The 23960-nt window shown below is 39.1% G+C and overlaps 1 protein-coding gene across 25 annotated transcripts in view; it reads left to right on the plus strand.

The window, feature by feature from the left end:
- The window catches only part of LOC132821115 (target of Nesh-SH3-like), a 348093-nt gene that overhangs the window by 37154 nt on the left and 286979 nt on the right, over nucleotides 1-23960 (plus strand). For all 25 annotated transcript variants that reach the window (XM_060833661.1, XM_060833668.1, XM_060833670.1 and 22 more), the window contains 3 exons: nucleotides 10339-10518; nucleotides 18317-18391; nucleotides 19920-20052. In XM_060833661.1, the coding sequence (XP_060689644.1) occupies nucleotides 10339-10518; nucleotides 18317-18391; nucleotides 19920-20052 (388 nt within the window). The remainder of the gene's footprint in view (nucleotides 1-10338; nucleotides 10519-18316; nucleotides 18392-19919; nucleotides 20053-23960) is intronic.

Raw genomic sequence — 23960 nt, forward strand, 5'->3', positions numbered from 1 at the left:
TGTTTTATCTCCCATTATACCGCATGGCCTTCCACTTTATGAACAAAACCTAATATTTGGTATTATGTTAACTGTCTTTACAAGTCCATATAAATAGTATGTCTTCATATGGATTCTTGAAATATTGTTTTTTGCAATAACCTACATTACATTAAGTAAAGGTTTGTCTTATAGGTTGGAAGTCTTATGTTTTCCAAAAAGAAGTGTGAAAAGTTAATGATTAATGGTTATTTCTTTCCTAAGTGGGCTCCTATGTCAAATTTGCTATTGGAGTGTTAAAAGCAAATCTGAAATATAATCTGGCAAAGTCACCAGTATTTTTATAGTTCTGTTTTGGAAGCAAGCAAAATATTTATGCCCAAGATGAAAGATGTCAGTGCTGGAAAATACACCAGATTTGAATCCAGTATTAATATTTCAGCAATGCTTGGATTCAGTGCATGGAAATGGAACCTCACAAATGTACCAGAACACTTCTCTCACAGGGCCACATTCCTGTTGCACCATTCTGGCAGTTTCATTTTCCACATCAGCAATTATTATGACAACATTGAATCAGGTTCTCATCTTAAAGGCAACTAATGAAAAACTATAGGAAGATTTGTCCTGCAGATTTGCACCAATTAGAAACCAGGCATAACCAATGCAGACTTTCAGAGCTGCCAGGCCGTCAGCTTGTGTTGAATTCAGAACTCAGATTTCTGAACTGAATACAGAACTTTAACCTACAAGAATATCTTTCCTTTTCTCACTTTTACATACCAACTTAAATTATATTCTTGATGTTTCTGGATCAGTCTGTTCACAGATCTTATTACACACCTTTGGAGCAGGTGAAACTTGAATCCAGTCCTCAGAAGCAAGGACAGGGACATTAACACTGCATCACAAGAGTCCTTAATACACTACATTGCATTAAGTGAAGGTTGCAACAGTCCCAGAAGGTCATTTGCTTCTCCTTCATTAGAGACAACTGGTGGTAAGTCACTAAACCAGTTGAGGAGTGTGGTGGAGAAGGCATGGCCTTCATGGTGACTTCAAACAGAATGGAAATTGAACCTGCTCTACTGGGGTCACTCATTGTTAACTAGTTATTCAACCAACTGAGCTAACCAACCCCAAGTCTAAATCATTTTCTCGCTATTTTCCAATCAACCTATGATAGATATTATTACACACTTGTGGAGGACATGGGACTTGAACCTGGGCCTCCTAATTCAGTGGTAGAGACACTACCACTGCATGACAGGAACCCACCTAAAAGTCAACATCACTAAAACAGATTATTTGGTACTTATCACCTTGCTATTTGTCTGCACTCCCTTTGTGTAAATTGGCCAACGTAGTTCCTACATAACAGTCACACACTTTATAAATATTTCATCTTGAGGTTTTGAAAAATGATGTGTAAATGCAAGTCTATTCTTTTCATATGTTTTCTCCTGTCCTGTCTCATCTTTTAAGACTTTTCTTCAAAAATCTACTTCCTTTGATCTCCCTTCTAACTTTTATTCTTTCACTCTGTGTCAATTGTTCCTCAATTGCTCTCTAGTGAAGCAAGTTGGGGTGATTTCCTATGTTAAGGATACGATATATTGCAAGTTGTTTTTGTTTTTGGAAAATTGCACATTTCAACTTGGCTTGCTGTATGTCATAGACCCAACTACCCATCACCTCTCTCCATCATAATTTCAGAATGGGAATGTTTGCCAATGATTGCACAATATTCAGCACCATTTGCAACTCTTTGGATACTGAAGCAGTCCATATTCAAATGGAGCAAGTCTTGGACAGTCTCCCGGCTTTGACTGACAATGGAAAGCAACATTTGCACCCCACAAATGCCAGGCACTGAACTGCCTCCAATGAGAGGCAATCTAATCATCACCCCTTGACATTCAATGGTGTTGTCATCATTGAATTCTCCACTACTAGCATTCTGAGAGCTTACCTTTGATCAGAAACTGAACTAGTTTTGTCATATAAATACAGCAGCTACAAAAGCAGATCAGAGGTTCGGAATACTGCAGCATGTAACTCACCTCCCAACTCCCTAGTATCTGTAAACCATCCACTAAACACAAGTCAGGAGTGTGATGGAGAACACCTCACTTACCTGGATGGGTGCAACTCCATCAACACTGAAGAAGCTTGACACCATACTGGACAAAGCAGCCCACTTGCCTGGCCCCACATCCATAAGCATCCACTCTCTCCACCATCGATGGTCAGTAGCAGCAATGTGTACTATCTCCAAGATGCACTGCAGAAATGCATCAAAGGTCTGAAACTCAGCACCTTCCAAAGCCATGACCACTTACGGATAGAAGGACAAGGGCAGCAAATACCACCTTCTACAAACTCCCCTCCAAGGCACACACCAACCTGACTTGAAAATGCATCAACATTCCTTCACTATCACTGCCTCAAAATCCTGGAATTCCATCCATAAAGGCACAATGGGTCTACCTACAGCACATAGACCACAGCGGTTCAAGAAGACAGCTCACCAGTCTCTCAAGGGTAACTAAGGATTAGAAATAAATACAGCCAGCCAGCGACACCCACATCCTGCAAATGAATTAAAGCAAAACCTTTTTGGGCAGAAAAACATTTGCACTTATCTAACTTTTCGGTTTATTTTTGGTAATGGTCCCCATGATATTTTATATTATTAAATAAAATGCTGGTACTAACAATATTTTTTTAAAGCAAGTTTTTATTGAATAATTTTTTTAATATTACAATAAATGCAAAACAATACAATTCAAAATAATACAAAGAAAGAACACAAAAAAGTAAAAAAAACCCAGCCATCCTCCTGTACAAATGTATAAATATATATCGGAAAATATATAATAAAATAAAAACCCCAACTAACTATTTAACTAAATAAATAACCAACAACAAACTAATAGATAGTAATAACGCAGCTCAGCCAAACAAGACACTCAAGCGTTCTCAGTGCCACCTTCCTGGATACTGGACTCGTAAAACACAATCATTACAGTTATATAAAAGCCCTTATTAGTGTGGCAGATAAAAACATTTAAAAGTTCAACAACGTCCAAAAGGTTTGCTTGTAATTCATATTGTTTACTACAAAAATTTATTTTGAGACAACCATGATGCTTAAATGTGGGGAAAAATGTTTGAAAACTTCAGGAATTAAACAAAACTTTGTTGAGATCAGGAGCAAAGTACAATAATAAACTCTGCTTGATTTTTCCCTCAGTTTGCTGTTTGAAAGTCTTATCATATGTTTACAATTAACTTTTCATTTGTTACAAATGTGCATGTTAGGCTACAATTTCTGCTCATAAAGCTAAACGATGCAGAATCAAAAATGTTATTGAATCAGTAAGGGATGATTACAAACATAATAAAAAGAGGCATTTAATTCCATCCATCTCAGTTAATAAATCTTTGAAAAAGCCTGTGTAATTTTTTCCCAATTTAGGCATTTCCCACTTTATCAATTTCTCTATAATGCTAAAGATCCGACGAAAGAATAGAATTCTTTATGTTCAGAGTGTCCTTGAGTGACTCAGACCTAATTAAAGGACTAGGTACTTCAAGTTGCAAGCATGAAGCAAAATTGATTTATTTTTGCCACTACCCTTTCTATACAGACTTCAAAACACTCTGAAACTCTCCTTGAAATGTGACAGCATTGACATTAATGACTGAAAGGAACTTGCTACAGTTTAAAGAGAGTTTAAGGGTTACTGCGGATTATATCTGCAATAAATGCTGTTGGTTGTGAAACTTATCAGATCGAATGGATCGGCTGGAGAGACAGTTAGAAGCAATGAGGAATTTGCAACAGCAACAATATATAATGGATGGCAGTTATAGGAAGGGGGGAAAGTGTCAGATACAGTCAAATAGATGGGCTATACCCATTTCAAACAAATATGCTGTTTTGGAAAATGTAGGGGGTAATGAATTCTCAAGGGAAGGTAGCATGAACAGTCAAGTTTCTGGTATTGAGACTGGCTCTAATGCAATGAGGGGTATGACGGGTTCCAAGAAATCAATTGTGTTAGGGGACTCTCTCGTCCGAAGTATAGACAGATGTTTTTGTGCCCAGCTGTGAAAAATCAGAATGGTGTGTTGCTTCCCTGGTGCTAGGATCAAGGATGTCTCCGAGAGGGTGCAGAAGGGTTTGGAGGAGTATGGACCGGGTGCTGGCAGGTGGGACTAGATTGGATTGGGATGTCTGGTCAGCATGGATGGGTTGGACCGAACGGTCTGTTTCCATGCTGTAGATCTCTATGACTCTATGACTCTAACTGATCAGAATGGTGTCAACTCGCCCAAAAGTGCATCATGCTTTGAATCACGTCTTAATGATGGATAGAGGTAAGGATAGGAAAGGAAGGAAATTCTACATTCTTGGCTTCACCCCATTTTACCAAAGATATGTCAAAAATAGGCTTGTTCAGTCAGATGAAGGGCCATGACATAAACTCATGACTCCAGGGAGGTGCGTTTTTGAGCTGAGGTACAACTACTGTTGTCACTGATGTAGAACAGGATGCTTCATTTCTAAAAAGTGCTCCAACAAATGTATGGGGTAGAAACTTTCAGAACTTGGTTCTCAGCTCCTCTGTTTGAATCTACAACTTTCTGATCAAGTAATAACTGCATCACGTAGCAGTCAGTACCAGAGCTAGTGAGGGTGTTATAGTAGGATATCTGCACCACATTCAAAAAATATTGTTTCAGCAAAGAAATAATGTATATGCATTCACAATTTTCTCTTCTGTGAATTCCCTCAATTCTGTTCAATTACTTTTACTTTTCTTGAAAAGAATATCGATTTTGATTTGAAAGCCAATGCAGATGGTGTTGGAACAGTTATCATTGTCAGAAAAAAGCTATTTGGCAACTCACCTTATATTTGTACATTTGTATTGATATAGATGAGGTGGAAACATATGTTATTTGTTTGTGCACTTCCATTTTACTGATTAAGACTGGTTCACTCTAACGTATATTTCCACTTATTGTAATCATTAGGGAATTGTGCAATCATTAACTATTCATTACCAGCAATAAAATGCTCATTTCTGACATTAGCAAAGTCACTGATGTAAATCAGAGAGAGACCATTAAAGTTCATAATTGCATTACACTTTAACAATCTGAGATCATGATGATAATACTTGGTGCATTACTTGTGTTTTTGTGATGTCTGTAAGTACTTTGTTATGTTAGGCCAAGGATTATATACAACTAAATGACCCTTAACTTGTAGATTTGAAACATTCCAGTCTCTTGTGCTACTGGGATGCTTTTGAATGATTACTTTGGTATTTCAATACTGGGCTAGCTGAAATGAAGAAGGTGTTTGATTGGCTGATTGCCAGCCAATGACTGCATGACTTCACAATGGACATTGTTGGTGCACAAGAAAATTCACAGTAAAATAATGAATATCAGTGTGACACAGTTCATTTTAAAGACTGACTCAAGTTATTGTCAATTAGGAAAGCTTTGGAAAATGAGATTTGTTCTACAGGTTGATTGCACATACCTTCACACTGACATCAGCAGCAAAATATATCCCTTATGAGAACTGCAGTTGTTAAATTAAGTAAATATTCCAGAGATGACAAAGTTTCAAAATGGTATAACTCTTTAGCAACTGTTTTCTTAATACATTTTTATGTGAATGACATTCATCATTTTCTGAAGCATTGTAAAACTACTGGGACATATACTAGTATGGAGATATATGAAAGAAACGTAACTTTCCAAAACACTCCTAATTTGACAATTGTTGGGCTGTAAGTTTTTAAAAAAAAGTAAATCTTTCAATTTCAGAATTAAGCATGCATACATTGAAAGAGAAGCCATACTAATACATGAGAGTGAAAATACAAAGATATGCTGACAGTTTTAGATAAGCTGGAATGAGGTAATTGGAGATGATAAACACGAGCATAACTTGTGCAATGCTTAATAGAAATCTCAGATAAAAGGTTACTTCAGTTAAGCTATGAAGAGACAGTAAATGTTTCTGGAACAATCCTGCACATGGCAAATGTCAAATAATGTGCTTTTCTGTGATTCTTCAAATGATCCATGGCATTAGTACCCCAGGTTTCCTAACTAATCAATGTGGGTAGGTGTGAATATTGACCTGAACCTGACTGTTGAAACCTCAGTTTTTAAAGCAATCCTGGCAAAGGACAAATTCTGCAACTGGTAAGTGAACAATAGCAAGGCAGAGAGTAATAGAGTTTTTACAGTGCGGAAAGAGGCCCTTCAGCCCATCATGTCTGTGCTAGTCATCAAACATCTATCAATTCTAATCCATTTTTCAGCCCATAGCCTTGTATGCTATGGTATTTCAAGTGCTCATCTAAATAGTTCTTAAATGTATTGAGACTTAAACAAGAAGGGGAGTCGGGATAACCCTGGTAATTATAGGCCAGTGAGTCTTACTTCGGTTGTGGGTAAGATGTTGGAAAAGGTTATAAGAGATAGGATTTATAATCATCTGGGAAGGAATAATTTTATTAAGGATAGTCATCACAGTTTTGTGAAGGGTAAGTTGTGCCTCACTAGCCTTTATTGAGTTTTTCGAGAAGGTGACAAAACAGGTGGATGAAGGTAAAGTGGTTGATGCGGACATAGACTTTAGTAAGCCATTTGATAAGGTTCCACATGGTAACCTATTGCACAAAGTATAGAACTTCAAGATTGAAGGTGATTTAGCGGTTTGGATCAGAAACTGGCTAGCTGAAAGAAGACAAAATCTTTCCAATAGTTTCCACCACCACTGATGCTAAACTTATTGGCTTATAGTTCTTGAATAATGGTGCCATTAGCTGTCTTCCAGTCCTTTGGCATCACTCCTGAGGCCAGAGAAGATTAAAAACTAAGGTCAGAGTCCCTGCAATTTCCTCCCTTGCCTCCCACAGGAGACTAGGATACATCTCATCTGGCGATTTATTTAGCTTAGGTTCACTAAAACTGCTAATAGCTCTTCCCTTTCAATGCTAATATGATGGTATTGTACAGACCCTTGCTCTGATTTCCATATCTGCATTATCCTTCTCAATAGTGAAATGCAAAGTGCTCGTTTGTAAAGTCTTCCATGCCTTCTGGCACAACACACAGATTGCCACTTTGGTTCCTAATGGCCTCCACTGTTTCCCAGGTCTTCTTCCTGCCTCTAATATACTTATAAAACACTTCGGATTTTCTTTGTATTAGCTGCCAGATTTTTATTTCATGCCTTGTCTTTGCTTTCTGCTAGGTCTTTTCCTATATTTAGCCTTGGTATCGACTTAAACTTCCCTTTTCTCCTTATCCAATTCTGTACATGGTTCAATATCCAGGGCTCCCTCTAGATTTTTGGTTCCACTCTTCATGTTTACAGGAAAATTTTGGCCCTGAACTTTCTACAGCTGTGATGTAGGTTTTCCAACAAGTCACTGCTCCCAGTCCACTTTGACCTGATCCTATCTTATATTAAACTCGCCTTCCCCCAGTTCAGAACCCATATTTCTGGTCCGATTTTGACCTTCTCCACAGCTAACTTAAATCTTACAGATTTACGGTCATTTTCATCTGTTATGATTCCGGCTGGTGTTATCAGCAGACAAGATCACAGACTGAAACCTGATGTGGTAGATCATATTTTAGTTTGGTTTTAGCAACAAAGTCTCTCACTGAAACATAGCACACAATACTTTAGATTTTGCTTTAATAATAAATCAGAAATTTATTAACAGAAGAAACTAAGAAAAAGTAGAATAAAACAAACTATTTTTTATCCAGATTCAAAGATTTTTAGACACAGTAAAGGTACAGTCACTTTAACCCCAACACATCAATTAAGATGGACACAATAGTTTTGAATATTTGAAATACAGTCCTTGTAAAGTATTCCAAAACACACCCCGTACAGTACACAAAACACCAACTTACAGAGTATTCACATCAGAGGTCCTGTCTCTAAAACCTCAATAAGTTTAAGTCATTTCTATTTTTAATAGTGGTTAGCACTGCTGCCTCACAGCGCCTGTAGACCCGGGTTCAATTCCCGACTCAGGTGACTGACTGTGTGGAGTTTGCACATTCTCCCCGTGTCTGCGTGGGTTTCCTCCGGGTGCTCCGGTTTCCTCCCACAGTCACAAAGATGTGCGGGTCAGGTGAATTGGCCAAGCTAAATTGCCCGTAGTGTTAGGTAAGGGTAAATGTAGGGGCATGGGTGGGTTGCGCTTCGGAGGGTCGGTGTGGACTTGTTGGGCCGAAGGGCCTGTTTCCACACTGTAAGTCTAATCAAACTTCTTTCTAGAGTGATTAGACTCCTGAATTAAAAATGCTCAGCTTTAAATAACCTCATCGAGGTTTTAGCTCAACATTTCTGTTCTAGAAATAACACCTAACATTTTATTCCAAGGTAACTTAATTTCCCTTTATCGTTCCCTTTTCATAAGCAATGGTCTATACAGCTATCTTCACTCAACAACTTCACAAGACTGCTCAAAACTCAAAGGAAAACTAAGGAAAAAACTCGCGCTCTCCTTGTGATTAAAAATGTTCTAGAAATCTCTAGCAAACCTTGATGCTTCATTATTTACCTTGCTAGGTTGCAAATTAATGTAAAGGAAACAAAAATGAATTCATGTGACTCAAAAAAATCCATTCATTCTGAAGCTAGGCCTCCAAACTTGTTTTTAAAGAAATTGCCATTGCTACAGAAATATTTACAAATTAATACTGACATCAGACACACAGAAAATCCCACGCTTATGATAAATGATATTAAAGAGTTTCTATCTCCCACCAAAATGCTCCACATTGACACTTCTGGTACTTGGCTGCCTTTGTTTCCTAACATTTGTTTATTTGTTTAATCGTTTATTTAATTGGTCAAAAGGATCGAAAGAGGCATTTATTGACACTGGTAATAGAATGAGAGGTTCTGAACTATATGTTTGTAATGTGAATACATCAAAAATTGAGTCACGTTTGACTTCTGGTCTCCTCCATCACCAACTGTGTGTAAGAAGTTTTACAAATGGCTTTGTGCAAGTTCTTTTTAACTTTAAGGACTGCCAATGAGAAAAATAGAACGGTGTGTACACTCCTTAGGCTGATCCATGACTTTCATGTCTTTGGTACTGATGTGGGAAGATAAGTGGAAACGTATCTGTCTTTTTTCACGAGAATGAGTTTTGCTTTGGATATAAATCCTGTTGTAATCATATTTCTCTTGGGCAGCAGCAGATTTAAATCCTGCGCAGTACCTAACCTTCTAGTAACCACTGTACAGCTCTTTGTCCATAAGTGACAAGTTCTGGTGGAAGAGGTTGATCATAGACTTTTTGAAGGTTAGATTGGTTCATATTTCTAACTGGCTTCCGAAGGCTTCAAATTGCAGCCGCAAACATCTGCATGTTCCTGGCCAGAGGTTCACCAAGGATAAACAAGAGGGATCTTTCCCAGGTTTTTTGCAAAATTAAATAAGGAGACTGATGCTTGCTCGAGATCCTTTTCTGAAATTTAAATTGCCTGAGGTCTCCCTCAGTGAACCCTAATATCTCTTTGACCCCATTTTCTGACTTGATCACTTAGGGGTGGCACAGTGGCTCAGTGGTTAGCACTGCAGCCTCACAGCACCAGGGACCTGGGTTTGATTCCAGCTTCGGGCGACTGTCTGTATAGAGTTTGTACATTCTCCCTGTGTCTGTGTGGGTTTCCTCCAGGTGCTCTGGTTTCCTCCCACAGACAAAGATGTGCAGGTCAGGTGAATTGACCATGCTAAATTGCCCATAGTGTTAGGTGCATTAGTCAGAGGGAAATGGGTCTGGGTGGGTTACTCTTCAGAGGGTCGGTGTGGACCTGTTGGGCCAAAGGGCCTGTTTCCACACTGTTGGGAATCTAATCTAATAAGCAAGCGCTTATTACAATGCCACCTTCAGTATAAGGAAGTCCGAGGCTCAATATCCCGGGCTGCTTGGACTTAACCATTTTTTGTGTAGGATACAATCCCGGGCTGCTTGGACCTAACCATTTCTTTGTGCAGGGTACTAATCCTACACAAGTCCCTCCTGAGTCCAACCCATGGCTGTGTTCACCTCCAGCTCCAAGGTCTCAATGGCCAGATCAAAGACAATGCCCAGAAAGATGAGGGCTGCTTCCATGCCAAGTTTTACAGGACAAGAACAATGACTTCTGACTGGTATTTAGATACCTTTAAGGTAGTAGGTGTTCTTGCTTATACACATTTGTTCTCCTGGCTCAGTAGGTTAGTTTTGTATGTTTTTCAGGTTTTAACAAATTTTATTTTGTTTTCTTGTTATTTATCCCCAGTTAAAAGACAAAGCTTAAAAGTGCGGATTACTGCTAAGGATGACAGTATTATAATAAAGTACCTTAGCTCCAACCCAGCTACTTTCAGACTTCAAGGCTACATTCTTGGATACGGTGGTCGACAATCCAAGCAGAACATCACATTGCCTGACAATGGAGATCCATTTGAGGTTGATGTTGGTAAGAACTCAAAGTCATTTGTTTCCACTTAAAGCATGAAAATTAAAACCATACGTGTAGCAGCACAATGACATTTCACAAAAGAAATGTGTGCTCATCACCTCTCCCATTATACCATCAAATTCCCCTTCCTTTTGACATCATTTGGACCAATATGTTAAAACTTTACTTGGAATTGTCATTTGATTGATGAGGACAGAATTACTTATGGGAAACTCATGATAAATCTGAGGAATGATTTCCATTTCCTTTGTTTTATATGAATCTGCATAAAACCGTGTTGGGTTTGGAACTTTGATTGTGATTCTTTGCTCACAGTAATCAAATTATCCACTGTTAAAGAAGTCTCCCTTGGTGTCTGATGCCAGTTTTTCTACTTTCTGATAAATTTTCCATTATTAGATTCAGGAAAACACTGCCATGACATAATCGCTAAATTGACAAAAAGACAAATATGTAAAAGGAAAAACAATAGATTAAGGCAGGATGAAAAGAAAAGTGAAAAAAAAATCATTTTATGTATTAGATATTTAATGCCTCCAACAGTAAAAACCTGAAGGAATGAGTCTTCATGATACTAATAGTTAAATTTCAGTACCAGAATGATTTCTTGTTGGTAATTAATATTTAACATATGCCTAAAAAAGGATTTATGGCTAATTCAGATTTAAATAAATAAATGCAGACCTCAACTGGCTCCAGGACTGTCTCCATAAGTCTTTTAGTTGGGTCCTAAATTTAGGTGGCAAGTTTAGTTCATATCATCTGTGCAAATACGGCAAGTACACAGTATATTTTTACTGGTGAGCCAGATGGCAAGACGCAATTTTTGCAAGGTTAATGGCAGAGCATGTAACTCAGCCAAAATTTTCAGATTTCTACATCCACCCTCTTCTGAAGTTGTTGTAACACTTGCACATAAGTAATGGTGATAACTATTAGCCCAGCTGCTTTCTTTTTGACAACAGATTCTGGCCAATGTTTCTCTAAACCAGATGTGCAGCAAAGTGCTCTTAGCTTTGTTTTACAAATACCACTGAATCAAGAATTCAACAGACATGATGAAGTACTGGATTATTAGTTTACAAATTTTACACATATTCATTTAATCTTCGTTTGGCAGGTGGCTATTTTTAAATGAAATACTTACCATTAAAATGCTTAAACAATGAATTGCAGCTCAAGGAATAAGCATTTTCTGATTGCACACATTAGCTCAACTCGATTCGAAAGAAGGGTCACTGGACCTGAACGTTAATTCTGGTTTCTCTCCACAGATGTTACCAAACCTGCTAAGCTTTTCCAACAATTTCTGTTTTTGTTTCTGATATCCAGCATTTGCAGTTCTTAGGTTTTGTTTTATTTAGCTCAATTTGTATGGGATCTTAAGATAAAATTCAACAACATCATCAATTATTGTCAATGCTTCATTATGCCTAAAACCATCGCTCACAAGGAATCCTTTAACATCATAAACGAAGCAACATTTAAATTGGCAGAAGACAACAGGAATAAGTTGTCAAATGCTTCTTAAAGTAGTTACTGATACACACCCACATACAAAATGCAATCACTGTAAATACATTTTCCATGGATTGGTGACGTCACAACAAAATGGGTTCATGTTAATCTCTAACTCAATCTTTGCACTTCCATTCAGAGTAAGTCACAAGGTAATTCACTTTGAGATGTGATTACACAGAAATATAAAGCTTTATGACACTGCTCAGTATTAAATTATCTACTCGACTCAGGGTTCATTATAATAGCGTGCGCTATTCCTTTGTTGAAAGGTTTCAGAATGTTCTCCCTCCTTTGTAGCCCCCTTCCTTTGAATTATGCTATATTGATACAAAATATAGTTCAATGTATACACTATAACATTTACATTTTTGCCAACAAGAAAAATAGAAACATAGGGCAGAATCTTACCAGGCTATAAGCGATGTGACCTATGGTGAGATGTATAATGGAATTGGCATGATAGTGATCTTGGCATTGAAATCATCTTGCCGCAAATACCCTGCTTTTTTGAAGTGGCATGGCAAAATTCTCACTGGGTGAGTTTCCAATGAATATCTTTGTTGCTTGTTAAAAAGCTTGCTAATGGTTCAACTCACCAAGGTTATGATCTTGCCAAACTCACCATTAAAAGTAGCTGTCGGAAAAACTTGATATGGAAACCAGAGGAGGTTTGAGCTGGTTTGACTCATCTCTTGGTCTGAAGGAGCTCCTTTTTGGACACTAGGCACCAACATCTCAGGGCACTGGCCACACATACCGTGCATCCATGGATATTGGCATCCAACATTGCCAGTCTCTATGAAAACACTTGGCATAACTCAGATCCACAGGGTGCTTCTGCACTTCAAAGCTTCTCCTTGAGCTGCACTATCATTGAGTAACTATCATTACAATGCTGCAGCAAGGATACGTGGTACTCAGGGACATGTATGCAGATAATGGACTAGACCAGGCTACACAGCTGGACTCTTTGCTCACTGTCATAATGAGTCTGCCTGGATGCTTGCAGCAACCCTGCCTTGCATTGCTTTGCCTTGCCTTTTTGTACTTTGGCCCCTCATCCAGAGATACCTAGCTTATATTACCACTGCCATTTAGCACAGACACAAAGACAGGAACCTTGCCATGGTTATCAACAGGCCTTAGTCAAGCCTTTGCTCAGGGTCCCTGAGTCAATTTCCATCTAGGCCGTGTTGGGCACATCAGGGTCAGAGTCTGGATCTTCTGCTCATAAGGAGTGTTGGCCATGTCTTGACTCTTTCTGCCCTAATTTTCTAGAGCTGTTTTCCTCTGTAATAAGAGAAAAGCAGGTATTATGGAAGACAAAAGTGGAAGGCACAGCTATCACTGTTGGTGCAAGTGGGAAGGTTTCCCAAGCGAGTGAGTAGTCAGCACAGAGAACAAGCAAGGGAGAATGGGTAAGATGTGAGTGAGAGTGGTAGAGGTGGGTACAACTGCAGCGATAGAATGAATATGAGATATTGGAGAAGTGGTGAAGGACACATGAAGTGACCAGGAATTTTGACGAGGGCAGGGCGGTAGATGTAGTCTATATAGATTTCAGTAAAGCCTTTGATAAAATTCTGCATGGTAGGCTGCTGTGGAAAGTTAGACCGCATGGAATCCAGTGCAAGCTGGAAAATTGGATACACAATTGGCTTAATGGTAGGTAGCAAGTAGAGGGTAATAGTGGAAGTATGCTGGTCAGACTGGAGGCCTCTGATTCGTGGAATGCCTTAGAGGTTGGTGCTGGACCCATTGCTTTTAGTTTTCAATATTAATGATTTGAATGACTATGTACAAGGCATGATTAGTACGTTTGCAGATGACACTAAATTAGGGGGTACTATGGACAGTGAGGAAGGTTATCAGAAATTGCAGCAGGATCTTGGTCAGCTGGGGAAGTGGGAAGAGAAATTGGCAAATGGAGTTTAATATAAATAAGTGAGAGGTTTTGTATTTTGGAAAATCAGATCAAGCTTGGAGTTTCATGGTGAATGGTAGGGCCTTAAGGAGTATCGTGGAACAGAGGAACCTTGGAGCTCAGGTGCACGTTCTCTGAAAGTGGAGTCACAGGTAGACAGAGCAATGAAGAAGGCTTTGGCACACTGGCCGTCAGCAGTCAGGGCATTTAGTATAGAAGTTGGGAAGTTATGTTGCAGTTGTAAAGGATATTGATGAGGCTGTACTTGGAGTATTGGTCAATTTTGGTCACTGTTGTGGTTCTGTTCGCTGAGCTGGAAGTTTTGTTGCAAACGTTTCGTCCCCTGGCTAGGCGACATCATCAGTGCTTTGGAGCCTCCTGCGAAGCGCTTCTTTGATGCTTCTTCCGGTAGTTATAGTGGTCTGTCCTTGCCGCTTCCGGTTGTCAGTTTCAGCTGTCTGCTGTAGTGGTTGGTATATTGGGTCCAGGTCGATGTGTTTGTTGATGGAGTTTGTGGATGAATGCCATGCCTCTAGGAATTCCCTGGCTGTTTTCTGTCAGGCTTGCCCTATGATAGTAGTGTTGTCCCAGTCGAATTCATGTTGCTTGTTGTCTGCGTGTGTGGCTACTAGGGATAGCTGGTCGTGTCGTTTCGTGGCTAGTTGATGTTCATGTATGCGGATTGTTAGCTGTCTTCCTGTTTGTCCTATATAGTGTTTTGTGCAGTTCTTGCATGGTATTTTGTATACTACATTAGTTTCGCTCATGTTGGGTATCGGGTCCTTCGTTCTAGTAAGTTGTCTGAGCGTGGCTGTTGGTTTGTGTGCCGTTATGAGTCCTAAGGGTCGCAGTAGTCTGGCTGTCAGTTCTGAAACGCTCCTGATGTATGGTAGTGTGGCTAGTCCTTTTGGTTGTGGCATGTCCTCGTTCCGTGGTCTTTCTCTTAGGCATCTGTTGATGAAGTTGCGCGGGTATCCGTTTTTGGCGAATACCTTGTATAGGTGTTCCTCTTCTTCTTTTTGCAGTTCTGGTGTGCTGCAGTGTGTTGTGGCCCTTTTGAATAGTGTCCTGATGCAGCTTCGTTTGTGTGTGTTGGGGTGGTTACTTTCATAGTTTAGGACTTGGTCTGTGTGTGTTGCTTTGCTGTATATCCTTGTGGTGAATTCTCCGTTCGGTGTTCTCTGTACTATCACGTCTAGGAATGGGAGTTGGCTATCCTTTTCTTCTTCTTTCGTGAATCGGATTCCTGTGAGTGTGGCGTTGATGACCTGGTGTGTTTTTTCTATTTCCATGTTTTTGATGATTACAAACGTGTCATCGACATATCACATCGACCTGGACCCAATATACCAACCACTACAGCGGACAGCTGAAACTGACACCCGGAAGCGGCAAGGACAGACCACTATAAATACCGGAAGAAACATCAAAGAAGCGCTTCACAGGAGGCTCCAAAGCACTGATGATGTCGCCTAGCCAGGGGACGAAACGTTTGCAACAAAAACTTCCAGCTCGGCGAACAGAACCACAACAACGAGCACCCGAGCTACAAATCTTCGCACAAACTTTGAATTTTGGTCGCCTTGTTACAGGAAGCATGTTATTAAACTAGAGAGAGTGTGTAGAAGAAATTTACAAGGATATTGCCTGGACTCAATGGTCTGAGTTATAGAGAGACATTGGACAAGCTAAGACTTTTCTTCTTTTGACTGTAGGAGACTGAGAGGTGACCTTCTAGAGGTGTAAAAGATCATGGCTAGAGTGAATGCACTCAGTTTTTTTTGCCAGGGTTGGGGAATCAATGACTAGAGGGCATCAGTTTAAGGTTAGAGGGGAAAGAATAAAAGGGAACCTGAGGGGTACAGAGGGTGGTAAGCCTTTGGAATGAGCTGCCAGCAGAAGTGGTTGCGGTTGGTACGTTATCAACATTTAAAAAGCATTTGGACAAAAACATGGATAGGAAAGGTTTTGAGGGCCAAGTGCAGGGAAATGGGGTTAGTGTGGATGGATATTTTGGTCGGCGTGGACCAACTTGGGCCAAAGGGCCTATCTCTATGCTGTAGGACTCTGTGATATTCACCTTCTTCTTTCAGGACTGGGCATTTATTCAGGTGGCTGATACTGTCTCAAAAAATATGCTGATCTGAGTGCATAATGACCTTTTGGAGATAGCCCTTGTGCCAGTGTTGTGGGCCATTCCAGGTTCGCTGGTGAGGGGTGAGTTGATCCAATAACAGAGCATAATAAGATGGGTGGAAATAGGATCTGATTCTTAAATGGCCATTAATGTAAGTTTGGTAAAGTAAGGTGAGAAAACCTGTTTAGCCAAAACTCACTTGGCCAAACATGGTAAGATTCTGCCCATAAATTCTGTTCCGACATTTGTCACAGGTTTTGCACTTTGGTGAAAAATCTTTAACATTTTCCAATCAATTTCAGTCCTTAACTCTTACCCAAGGAGTCATTGATAATGATATTTTCAGCAACATTCCTGGTATTTAATAAAATGTATGTAGAACACGGATTAGGAACTTGCGTGACAAAAGCAAAGTTCTTGTTATTATTACAAGTGTGAAAGTGTTCAAATGTCCAGATGTTCTTCACACAATGCAGTCGACAGCTGAAGCTCTTAGTATTTCCAATAAGCCACCCTCTTTCACAACTTGCTCTAGTTAAGAAATGAATTTGACATTTAAACTGGAGCTGCAGCCTAATGATGGAGTCAACATATTCATTCAGTTATCCAAGTCCTCATGTAATTTATGAGTAAGTAATGTAATCATCAATTCACAGTTCATCTGAAAAACTTGCACAATTACTTAATTCTTCTTTAACTAGTGTTAGGTTTACACAACACTCCCAATTGCAACATTAAACCACAACTCGTGTACTTAAAATTGTGTAATCAACATGAGTAACAAAAGACTATTTTGAACAAAGATGATATAAAATTGTGTATGCAGATATCACACAACAGTGAATAGAAGACTGAATAAAACTATATTTTTGATGTATTAAATGTTTTCTTCTGGGCATCCACCACTCTGTTTGCTACAGTTAATAGTTAGTCCAGAAGAACTAGTCCAACACCACCTCTAGTGCTACTTATGACATCTTTTTGGAGGTACGTAAAAGAATATTTGAGACAGCCATGTCTCCAATTTTCTGTCCGCTTCCAATATGCTACTTTTCATGACATACGGCTATTCTGTACAATTAGATGCAATTTTGCTGACAGCTTTAATTCTATGTTAGTTGACATGTTCTTGTATTCACGGTTAGTCAGTTGAAATGAGCTGTAGGTTCGAACATTGGTGCTTTATTTTGGGAACTTGAATCTGAGTCTGGCATAGTAGATATGATTAAGTGTCTCCCTGTTCATTGGAAGTGCAGAGTGTAAACAAAATAATTTTTGTCAGGGTTAATTGTACATTTTCTTATTCAGCACTAGAAATCAAACAGATGGAAGATAGAACCATAATCTGTCACAACACACATGATGGGCAATATAATGTTTGTGCCAATATTGCTTGGAACATAGCCATCTAGCCAAATCCCACTTGCCTGCTGGCTTCTCACGTCATTTAATAATCTTGTTCAAGCAATCATCTATTTCCCTTTGTTTTTGTGGAACTGAATGCCATGTCTTTAATCACTTTGAGAATTATTTTCTGGGCTTGGAGAGCATTCTGAATTGTCCTTTTCTCTGACAACAGCCATGAGGCACTGGTGAAAGAGGTAATGGAATGAGAAGTGATTACATTTTGATGCAGAAGATAGATCGCCCAACTGCATACATGGCTTGGCAGAATATACTGCATGAAGTCCATAAATATTTTATTCTGAGTTAGGGACTCTTATTGAGGATGATATTCTGAGTTATCCTTTGTAAGCAGACTCAGCATTAGCCACTGGAGAAATTTTATTCTAGGTTTTGGAGCTATATCTAAATGAGAGATCATCAGAGTGTTCTAATTATCTGACTTGCCCAAACCTCTTAGAAGTTGATCCCTTCAAATGCCCATCCAGCATCTGCAGTCCTCACTTCCCCCTTTAAATGTTCACCAAGGCTAGGGTTAATGGAAGAGTCTGCTTTGTGAGCCAATGGTAAGGAGAACAGAAAGTTTGTATAACATTGAAATATGTGACAATCAATCAAGCTTTAGCACTTTCCAATTCTGGATTACAGCTCTTGTAAGACTTTCACTTATGACATTCAGATGTAACTTTTGTAGAACGTAAACGTTCCATGGCATCTGCCTTTATTGAAAAACAATATATTCACTTGGACAATTAGTTGTTGTGACACACTTGTACTGACTTGCCTTCCTTTCCTTGTTTTGTTTTCAGAGTTCAATCCCAGATATCTCATAGCAGTTCATCCTGTGGCTGAGCAGAGCAAAACAGCCTTGAAGAAGTGCAAAGGTTTCAGAATTTTATCCCTTAATTATGCCTAAGATTAAAATAGTTACACATTCTGCTGATTTTATACAACATTTTCTTTCTTTCTTTGTCCCATCTATACAAGTTTGCATTCATACATGAAGGATCCTAGACAATGCTGGCAGAGACTAATGTCTGCAATGAATAACCACCCTTTAATTTTTAATAAATTCAGAGCAAAATAAAGATTAACTGTTAAAGATTCCAGTTTGCTTGTGTTTAAATGGTACCTGTGAATTGCATATTTAGTTTAACTTTGTTTGTCATGAACTTTTCAAAACTTTATGACCAATATGGATTTGAAATAGCAAACAAAATTCTTCATATTAGTTTTTTTTAAAGGATTGTTGCACATATTACAGAAAGAGCTTTCTGTAAAATCATTTTGGGTGTGTTTTGTGCAGCCTTCGGTCAACTGTTAATTGCCATAATGTATCTTCAATTAAAACAGAAGCTTTTGATAGACAGTATATCAGTAGTCTTTGTAATGCCTCCTGACATTCACCAGCAATTCTGGCTTAAAAACATAGCTTGTTGGGATTCATTAACTCTTTGCAGTTGTATTCAGTACAAAACTCATTTTAAATTCTAATTATTTCTTCTCCCTGTTAACCTTATTACAACGTGCACATCTTCACACTCAGCTCTTTCTCCCAAGTAACAAATTTACTGCTTGCAATATGTTCACAGTTTGTGTTGTTTATGTGAAAACACAATGATCCACATTCACTCACCACATTTGCCAGACAGAACCTTTTTTTCGTGAACTGATCCTCAATTTTCCATGCCCACTAATTTCCTATTATCAGCAATTTTAATATTTCTTTATATTCATGCCTAAAAGGCATTCCAGCAAAGTGGAACAGCATGCAATCTGGAATACCTACCACAACAATTTTTCAATATCAGTAACATTTAAAAATGGTCTAACAATTGGTAATTATGATAAGTTGAAATCCTGTTGTCTTTGAGAAATTGCTGCTGTTGGAGCTCCAAATTCCACTCTCTTCTCTTCACTGATATGTTTTATCTCCCTCGGCTTGAATCTCTAGATCCAACCCCATGCATTGTTCATCCCATCACTTGCACTTGTCAGAAAGAATTTTGACTGAGTATGGTTGTATGGATTGACTCTTTCAGTTAGAGTATTGATTCTGAAATCACAATTGCTCTTGGCTCTGCACCCCATCTGCACCTAGTCCATGGTTCTTGATACCACATGTTAAACATCATTGTATCCAATACAAAGCAGCAACACGCATGGAAATGACATATACCTATCATTGCGCATTATTTATATTTTGTGATAGATTTGGCCTCTTGTTTAAGTTTCTTTCCACATTGTGTAATTAATTTTGCTACACTTATATTAAAAGCTCAAACTTAAATAGTTTTTTTTAAACCAATTTTGAAAAATACAAGTAGTTATTTCAAGTGTTTTTGTTGTAAAGGGTAAATTATATCTTATTCAGCTTGCAGTGATAGCATGTATGTTACACTTTCGTTTCAGGTAACCTGAATCATCAAAAGCCTCCACAGATAACAATATCTACTCGAACTGCAACATCTGTGTTTCTCACGTGGACAAATGGTATCAAAGGAAATGTTTATAAACATGGTGGCCATGATTGTGGAGATGAGAGGTAATATACTTCAAGTGCCAGTATATCTATCGTTGTTGAAAAAGGTGAACAAACCCTTTGTAAGTTCCCAATCCATTAAGAAGTAATTTGTTCAGCATAGACTTGTATCTCTCATATCTTTTCAAAGTGCAAGTTATAGAATAGCTTTTAGAATAGATTTTTCTACATAGTTTGCCTTCATTGAAAAGTTCAACATACTGGAAGATAATTTGTACAAAGAGAACCTAAGCTTCCCTGAAAAGGTGAAGACTGGCTTGCCATTTAGTTCCCACTGACTTTATAATTGTATCCTTCCCAGAGTTTACTGTTCAGAGTCTGGATCACCAGCATGACGCATGCTTTGTCTTTTAATAGATGGCTTACACAGGAGCAAGATTGACACCTCAGTGCAGTACTAGGAAATATGCATACTATATATAAAGAAGCACAAATAATACTGGAAAAACTCAGCATTTCTGGCGGCATTTGTGGAAAGAGTTAACATTTTGAGTCTGGTATGGCTCTTCTTCAGAACTGTCCATTCTGAAGAATTGGCTCCAGATATGCTTCTCTTCCCTGAGATGTTTTATCTCCTTCAGCCTGCCTCTCTAGATCCACCCTTATTCATTGTTCATCCTCTCATTTGCACTTCTTCAATAGAATTTTAACTCTGTTTTGCTGCATGAATTGACTTTTTTGAGTACCAGTTAGTGTATTGAGTCTGAAACCACAATTGCTCTTAGCTGTGCACTCCATCTGTACCTAGTACATGGTTCTTATTATAGACTCATAGAGATGTACAGCATGGAAACAGACCCTTCAGTCCAACTCATCCATGCCAACCAGATATCCCAATCCAATCTAGTCCCACCTGCCAGCACCCGGCCCATATCCCTCCAAATCCTTCCTATTCATTTACCCATCCAAATGCCTCTTAAATGTTACAATTGTACCAGCCTCCACCACTTCCTCTGGCAGCTCATTCCATACATGTACCACCCTCTGTGAAAATGTTGCCCCATAGGTCTCTTTTATATCTTTCCCCTCTCACCCTAAACCTATGCCCTCTAGTTCTGGACTCCCTGACCCCAGGGAAAAGACTTTGTCTATTTATCCTATCCATGCCTCTCATGATTTTGTAAACCTCTATAAGGTCACCCCTCAGCCTCCGATGCTCCAGGGAAAACCGCCCCAGCCTGTTCAGCCTTTCCCTATAGCTCACATCCTCCAACCCTGGCAACATCTTTGTAAATCTTTTCTGAAGCCTTTCAAGTTTCACACCATCTTTCCAATAGGAAGGAGACCAGAATTGCAAGCAATATTCCAAAAGTGGCCTGACCAATGTCCTGACCAGCCGCAACATGACCTCCCAACTCCTGTATCAATACTCTGATCAATAAAGGAAAGCATACCAAATGCCTTCTTCACTATCCTATCTACCTGCAACTCCACTTTCATGGAGCTATGAACCTGCACTCCAAGGTCTCTTTGTTCAGCAACACTCCCTGGGACCTTACCATTAAGTGTATAAGTCCTACTAAGATTTGCTTTCCCAAAATGCAGCACCTCGCAGTTATCTGAATTAAACTCCATCTGCCACTTCCTCAGCCCATTTAGACACCATTGTATCCATTGCAAAGTAGCAACACATGCAGAAAAGGCATATATTTATCAATGCGCATTATGTACTTTGAGCGATAAGTTTGGGCCGTTGTTTTATTTGCTTCGTAAATTGTGCAATTAGTTTTTGTGAAGCGATGTATTTTAGGGAACTTGTAATTCTGAAGGAAAGTCATATAAGACTTGAATCATTAAATCTGTTTCTCCACAAATGCTGCCAGGCCTGCTAAGATTCTCCAGCGTTGTCTGTTTGTTTCAGATTTCCAGCATCCATGCCATTTTCCTTTATTCAAGTACCTGTACATGCTTGGTACAATATCAGCTGGCAGACCAGCCAGAGAGAGCAGTCTAACAGTGAGGTTTAGTTTAATGGGAGTCAGAGGAACAGGAATGCTTCTTTGAGCTCTGTGTAAATAGAAATTGAGCTTTTGCCTCACTCAGGTCTCATCACTTCCTGAAACCAAGCTGCATGGAATCTGAGTTGCTCTAATAGTCTGTACATTTATAATATGTAGTAGTCCTGGAGCTATGGATTGTAATGGTAGAGGCTCCAACTTTCTTTCCATTACATGACTGACCAGGAGACTCTCCTGTTCTTCCTGCTCACTATTCGCATATGTTGGAAGGATTTGAAGGTCAATCTTCATCCTGGTTATGAAAGCACCTTCTTTAGCCATTAAGTCCTGAGGTGGAGTATACCCTGCATGTGCTTGGTACAATGTCAACCGATGATCCTGGAGCTTCTGGCTCCAAGGAGGAACACTAACCATCACAAGATTTCCTTATAGGGATATAATAAACAGAGTTTTGAAATCTCAGGAAATGTTTGGGGAGTAGGTGAGAAAGAATAATTAAAACCTAATATCTGCCATTTTTCTTATTTATTCACTCATGAGATGTTGGTATCACTGGCCAGGGCCAGCATGTAATGTTCATCTTTAGTTGCCCTTGAGAAGATAATGGTGAATCATAATCTTAAACCACTACAGTCTATTTGTTGTAGATAGACCCACAATGTCATTAGGCAGGGAGTTCTAGGAACTTGACCCAGCGACCATGAAGGAACAGCAATATATTTCTAAGTCAGGATGGTGTGTGACTCGAAAGAGAACTTGCAATTGGTGGTGTTCCCTGGGATCTCTTGTCCATGTCTTTCTAAATGGAAGGGGTTGTGCATTTGGAAGGTTCTGTCTAAGATGGCAGCATGGTGGCTCTGTGGTTAGCACTGCTGCCTCACAGCGCTAAGGACCCAGGTTCAATTTCCACGTAGGGCAACTGTCTGTGTGGAGTTTGCACATTCTTCCAATGTCTGCATGGGTTTCCTCCGGGTGTGCCAATTTCGTCCCACAGTCCAAAGATGTGCATGTTAGGTCAATTGGGCATGCTAAATTGCCCATAGTGTTAGGTACATTAGTCAGAGGGGAATGGGTCTGGGTGGGTTGCTCTTCGGAGGGTCGGTGTGGACTTGTTGGGCCAAAGGGCCTGTATCCAAACTGTAGGAAATCTAATCTCTAATCATGTCTTGGCCAGTCTGCAGTGTAAGTTGTAGATGGTAGATGGTACACACTTTTGCTACTGAGCATCAATGATAGAGGAACTGAATACTTGTGATTGTTTCTGGACAAAGGTCTGGATGGCATTGGGCTTCTTGAGCATTGTTGAAGCTGCACTCATCCAGGCAAGCGGACAGTATTCCATCACATTCCTGACTTATGCCATGTAGTTGGACTGACTTTGGGGAAATCACAGGATGAATTACTTAATGCAGGATTCCTAGCCTCTGACCTGCTCTTGTAGCCAATATATTTATATGGCTAATCCAGTTTAGTTTCTGGTGAACACTATCCCAGGATGTTGATAGTGGGGGATGCAGAGATGATAACACTTGAAAGTCAAGGGGCAATGCTTCAATTTTGTCTCTTTATAGCATCGAGTGGCAGACAGGGTGTATGAACAGCAGCTCCTATTTCTTACATTCTTCTAAGTATCATGACTATTGGGTATATATATAATTCTTTTAAAGCTGCATCCAATCTTTTTCCTACGTTTCTAATGCTTGATTGCAGAAAGGAAAGTTGTTTCTAATACAACAGTTACAAGACTGCTGGGTGAAAGAAATTATTTCAAATTAGACCAGTGTGTTTCAGAGACATAAGAGGGCAGTAAAAGGAAATGATTACGATGCAAACAATACGAAAAGTAAAAGATAATATGAAGAAAATAAAAAATAAAAATTGATAGGAAATAATAGAAGAATAAAAATAATTAAATCATACAACAAGTTATGAGATTAAAAGAAACAGAATTAA

The sequence above is a fragment of the Hemiscyllium ocellatum genome, chromosome 12 (assembly GCF_020745735.1).
Source record: "Hemiscyllium ocellatum isolate sHemOce1 chromosome 12, sHemOce1.pat.X.cur, whole genome shotgun sequence".
Classification (NCBI taxonomy): domain Eukaryota; kingdom Metazoa; phylum Chordata; class Chondrichthyes; order Orectolobiformes; family Hemiscylliidae; genus Hemiscyllium; species Hemiscyllium ocellatum.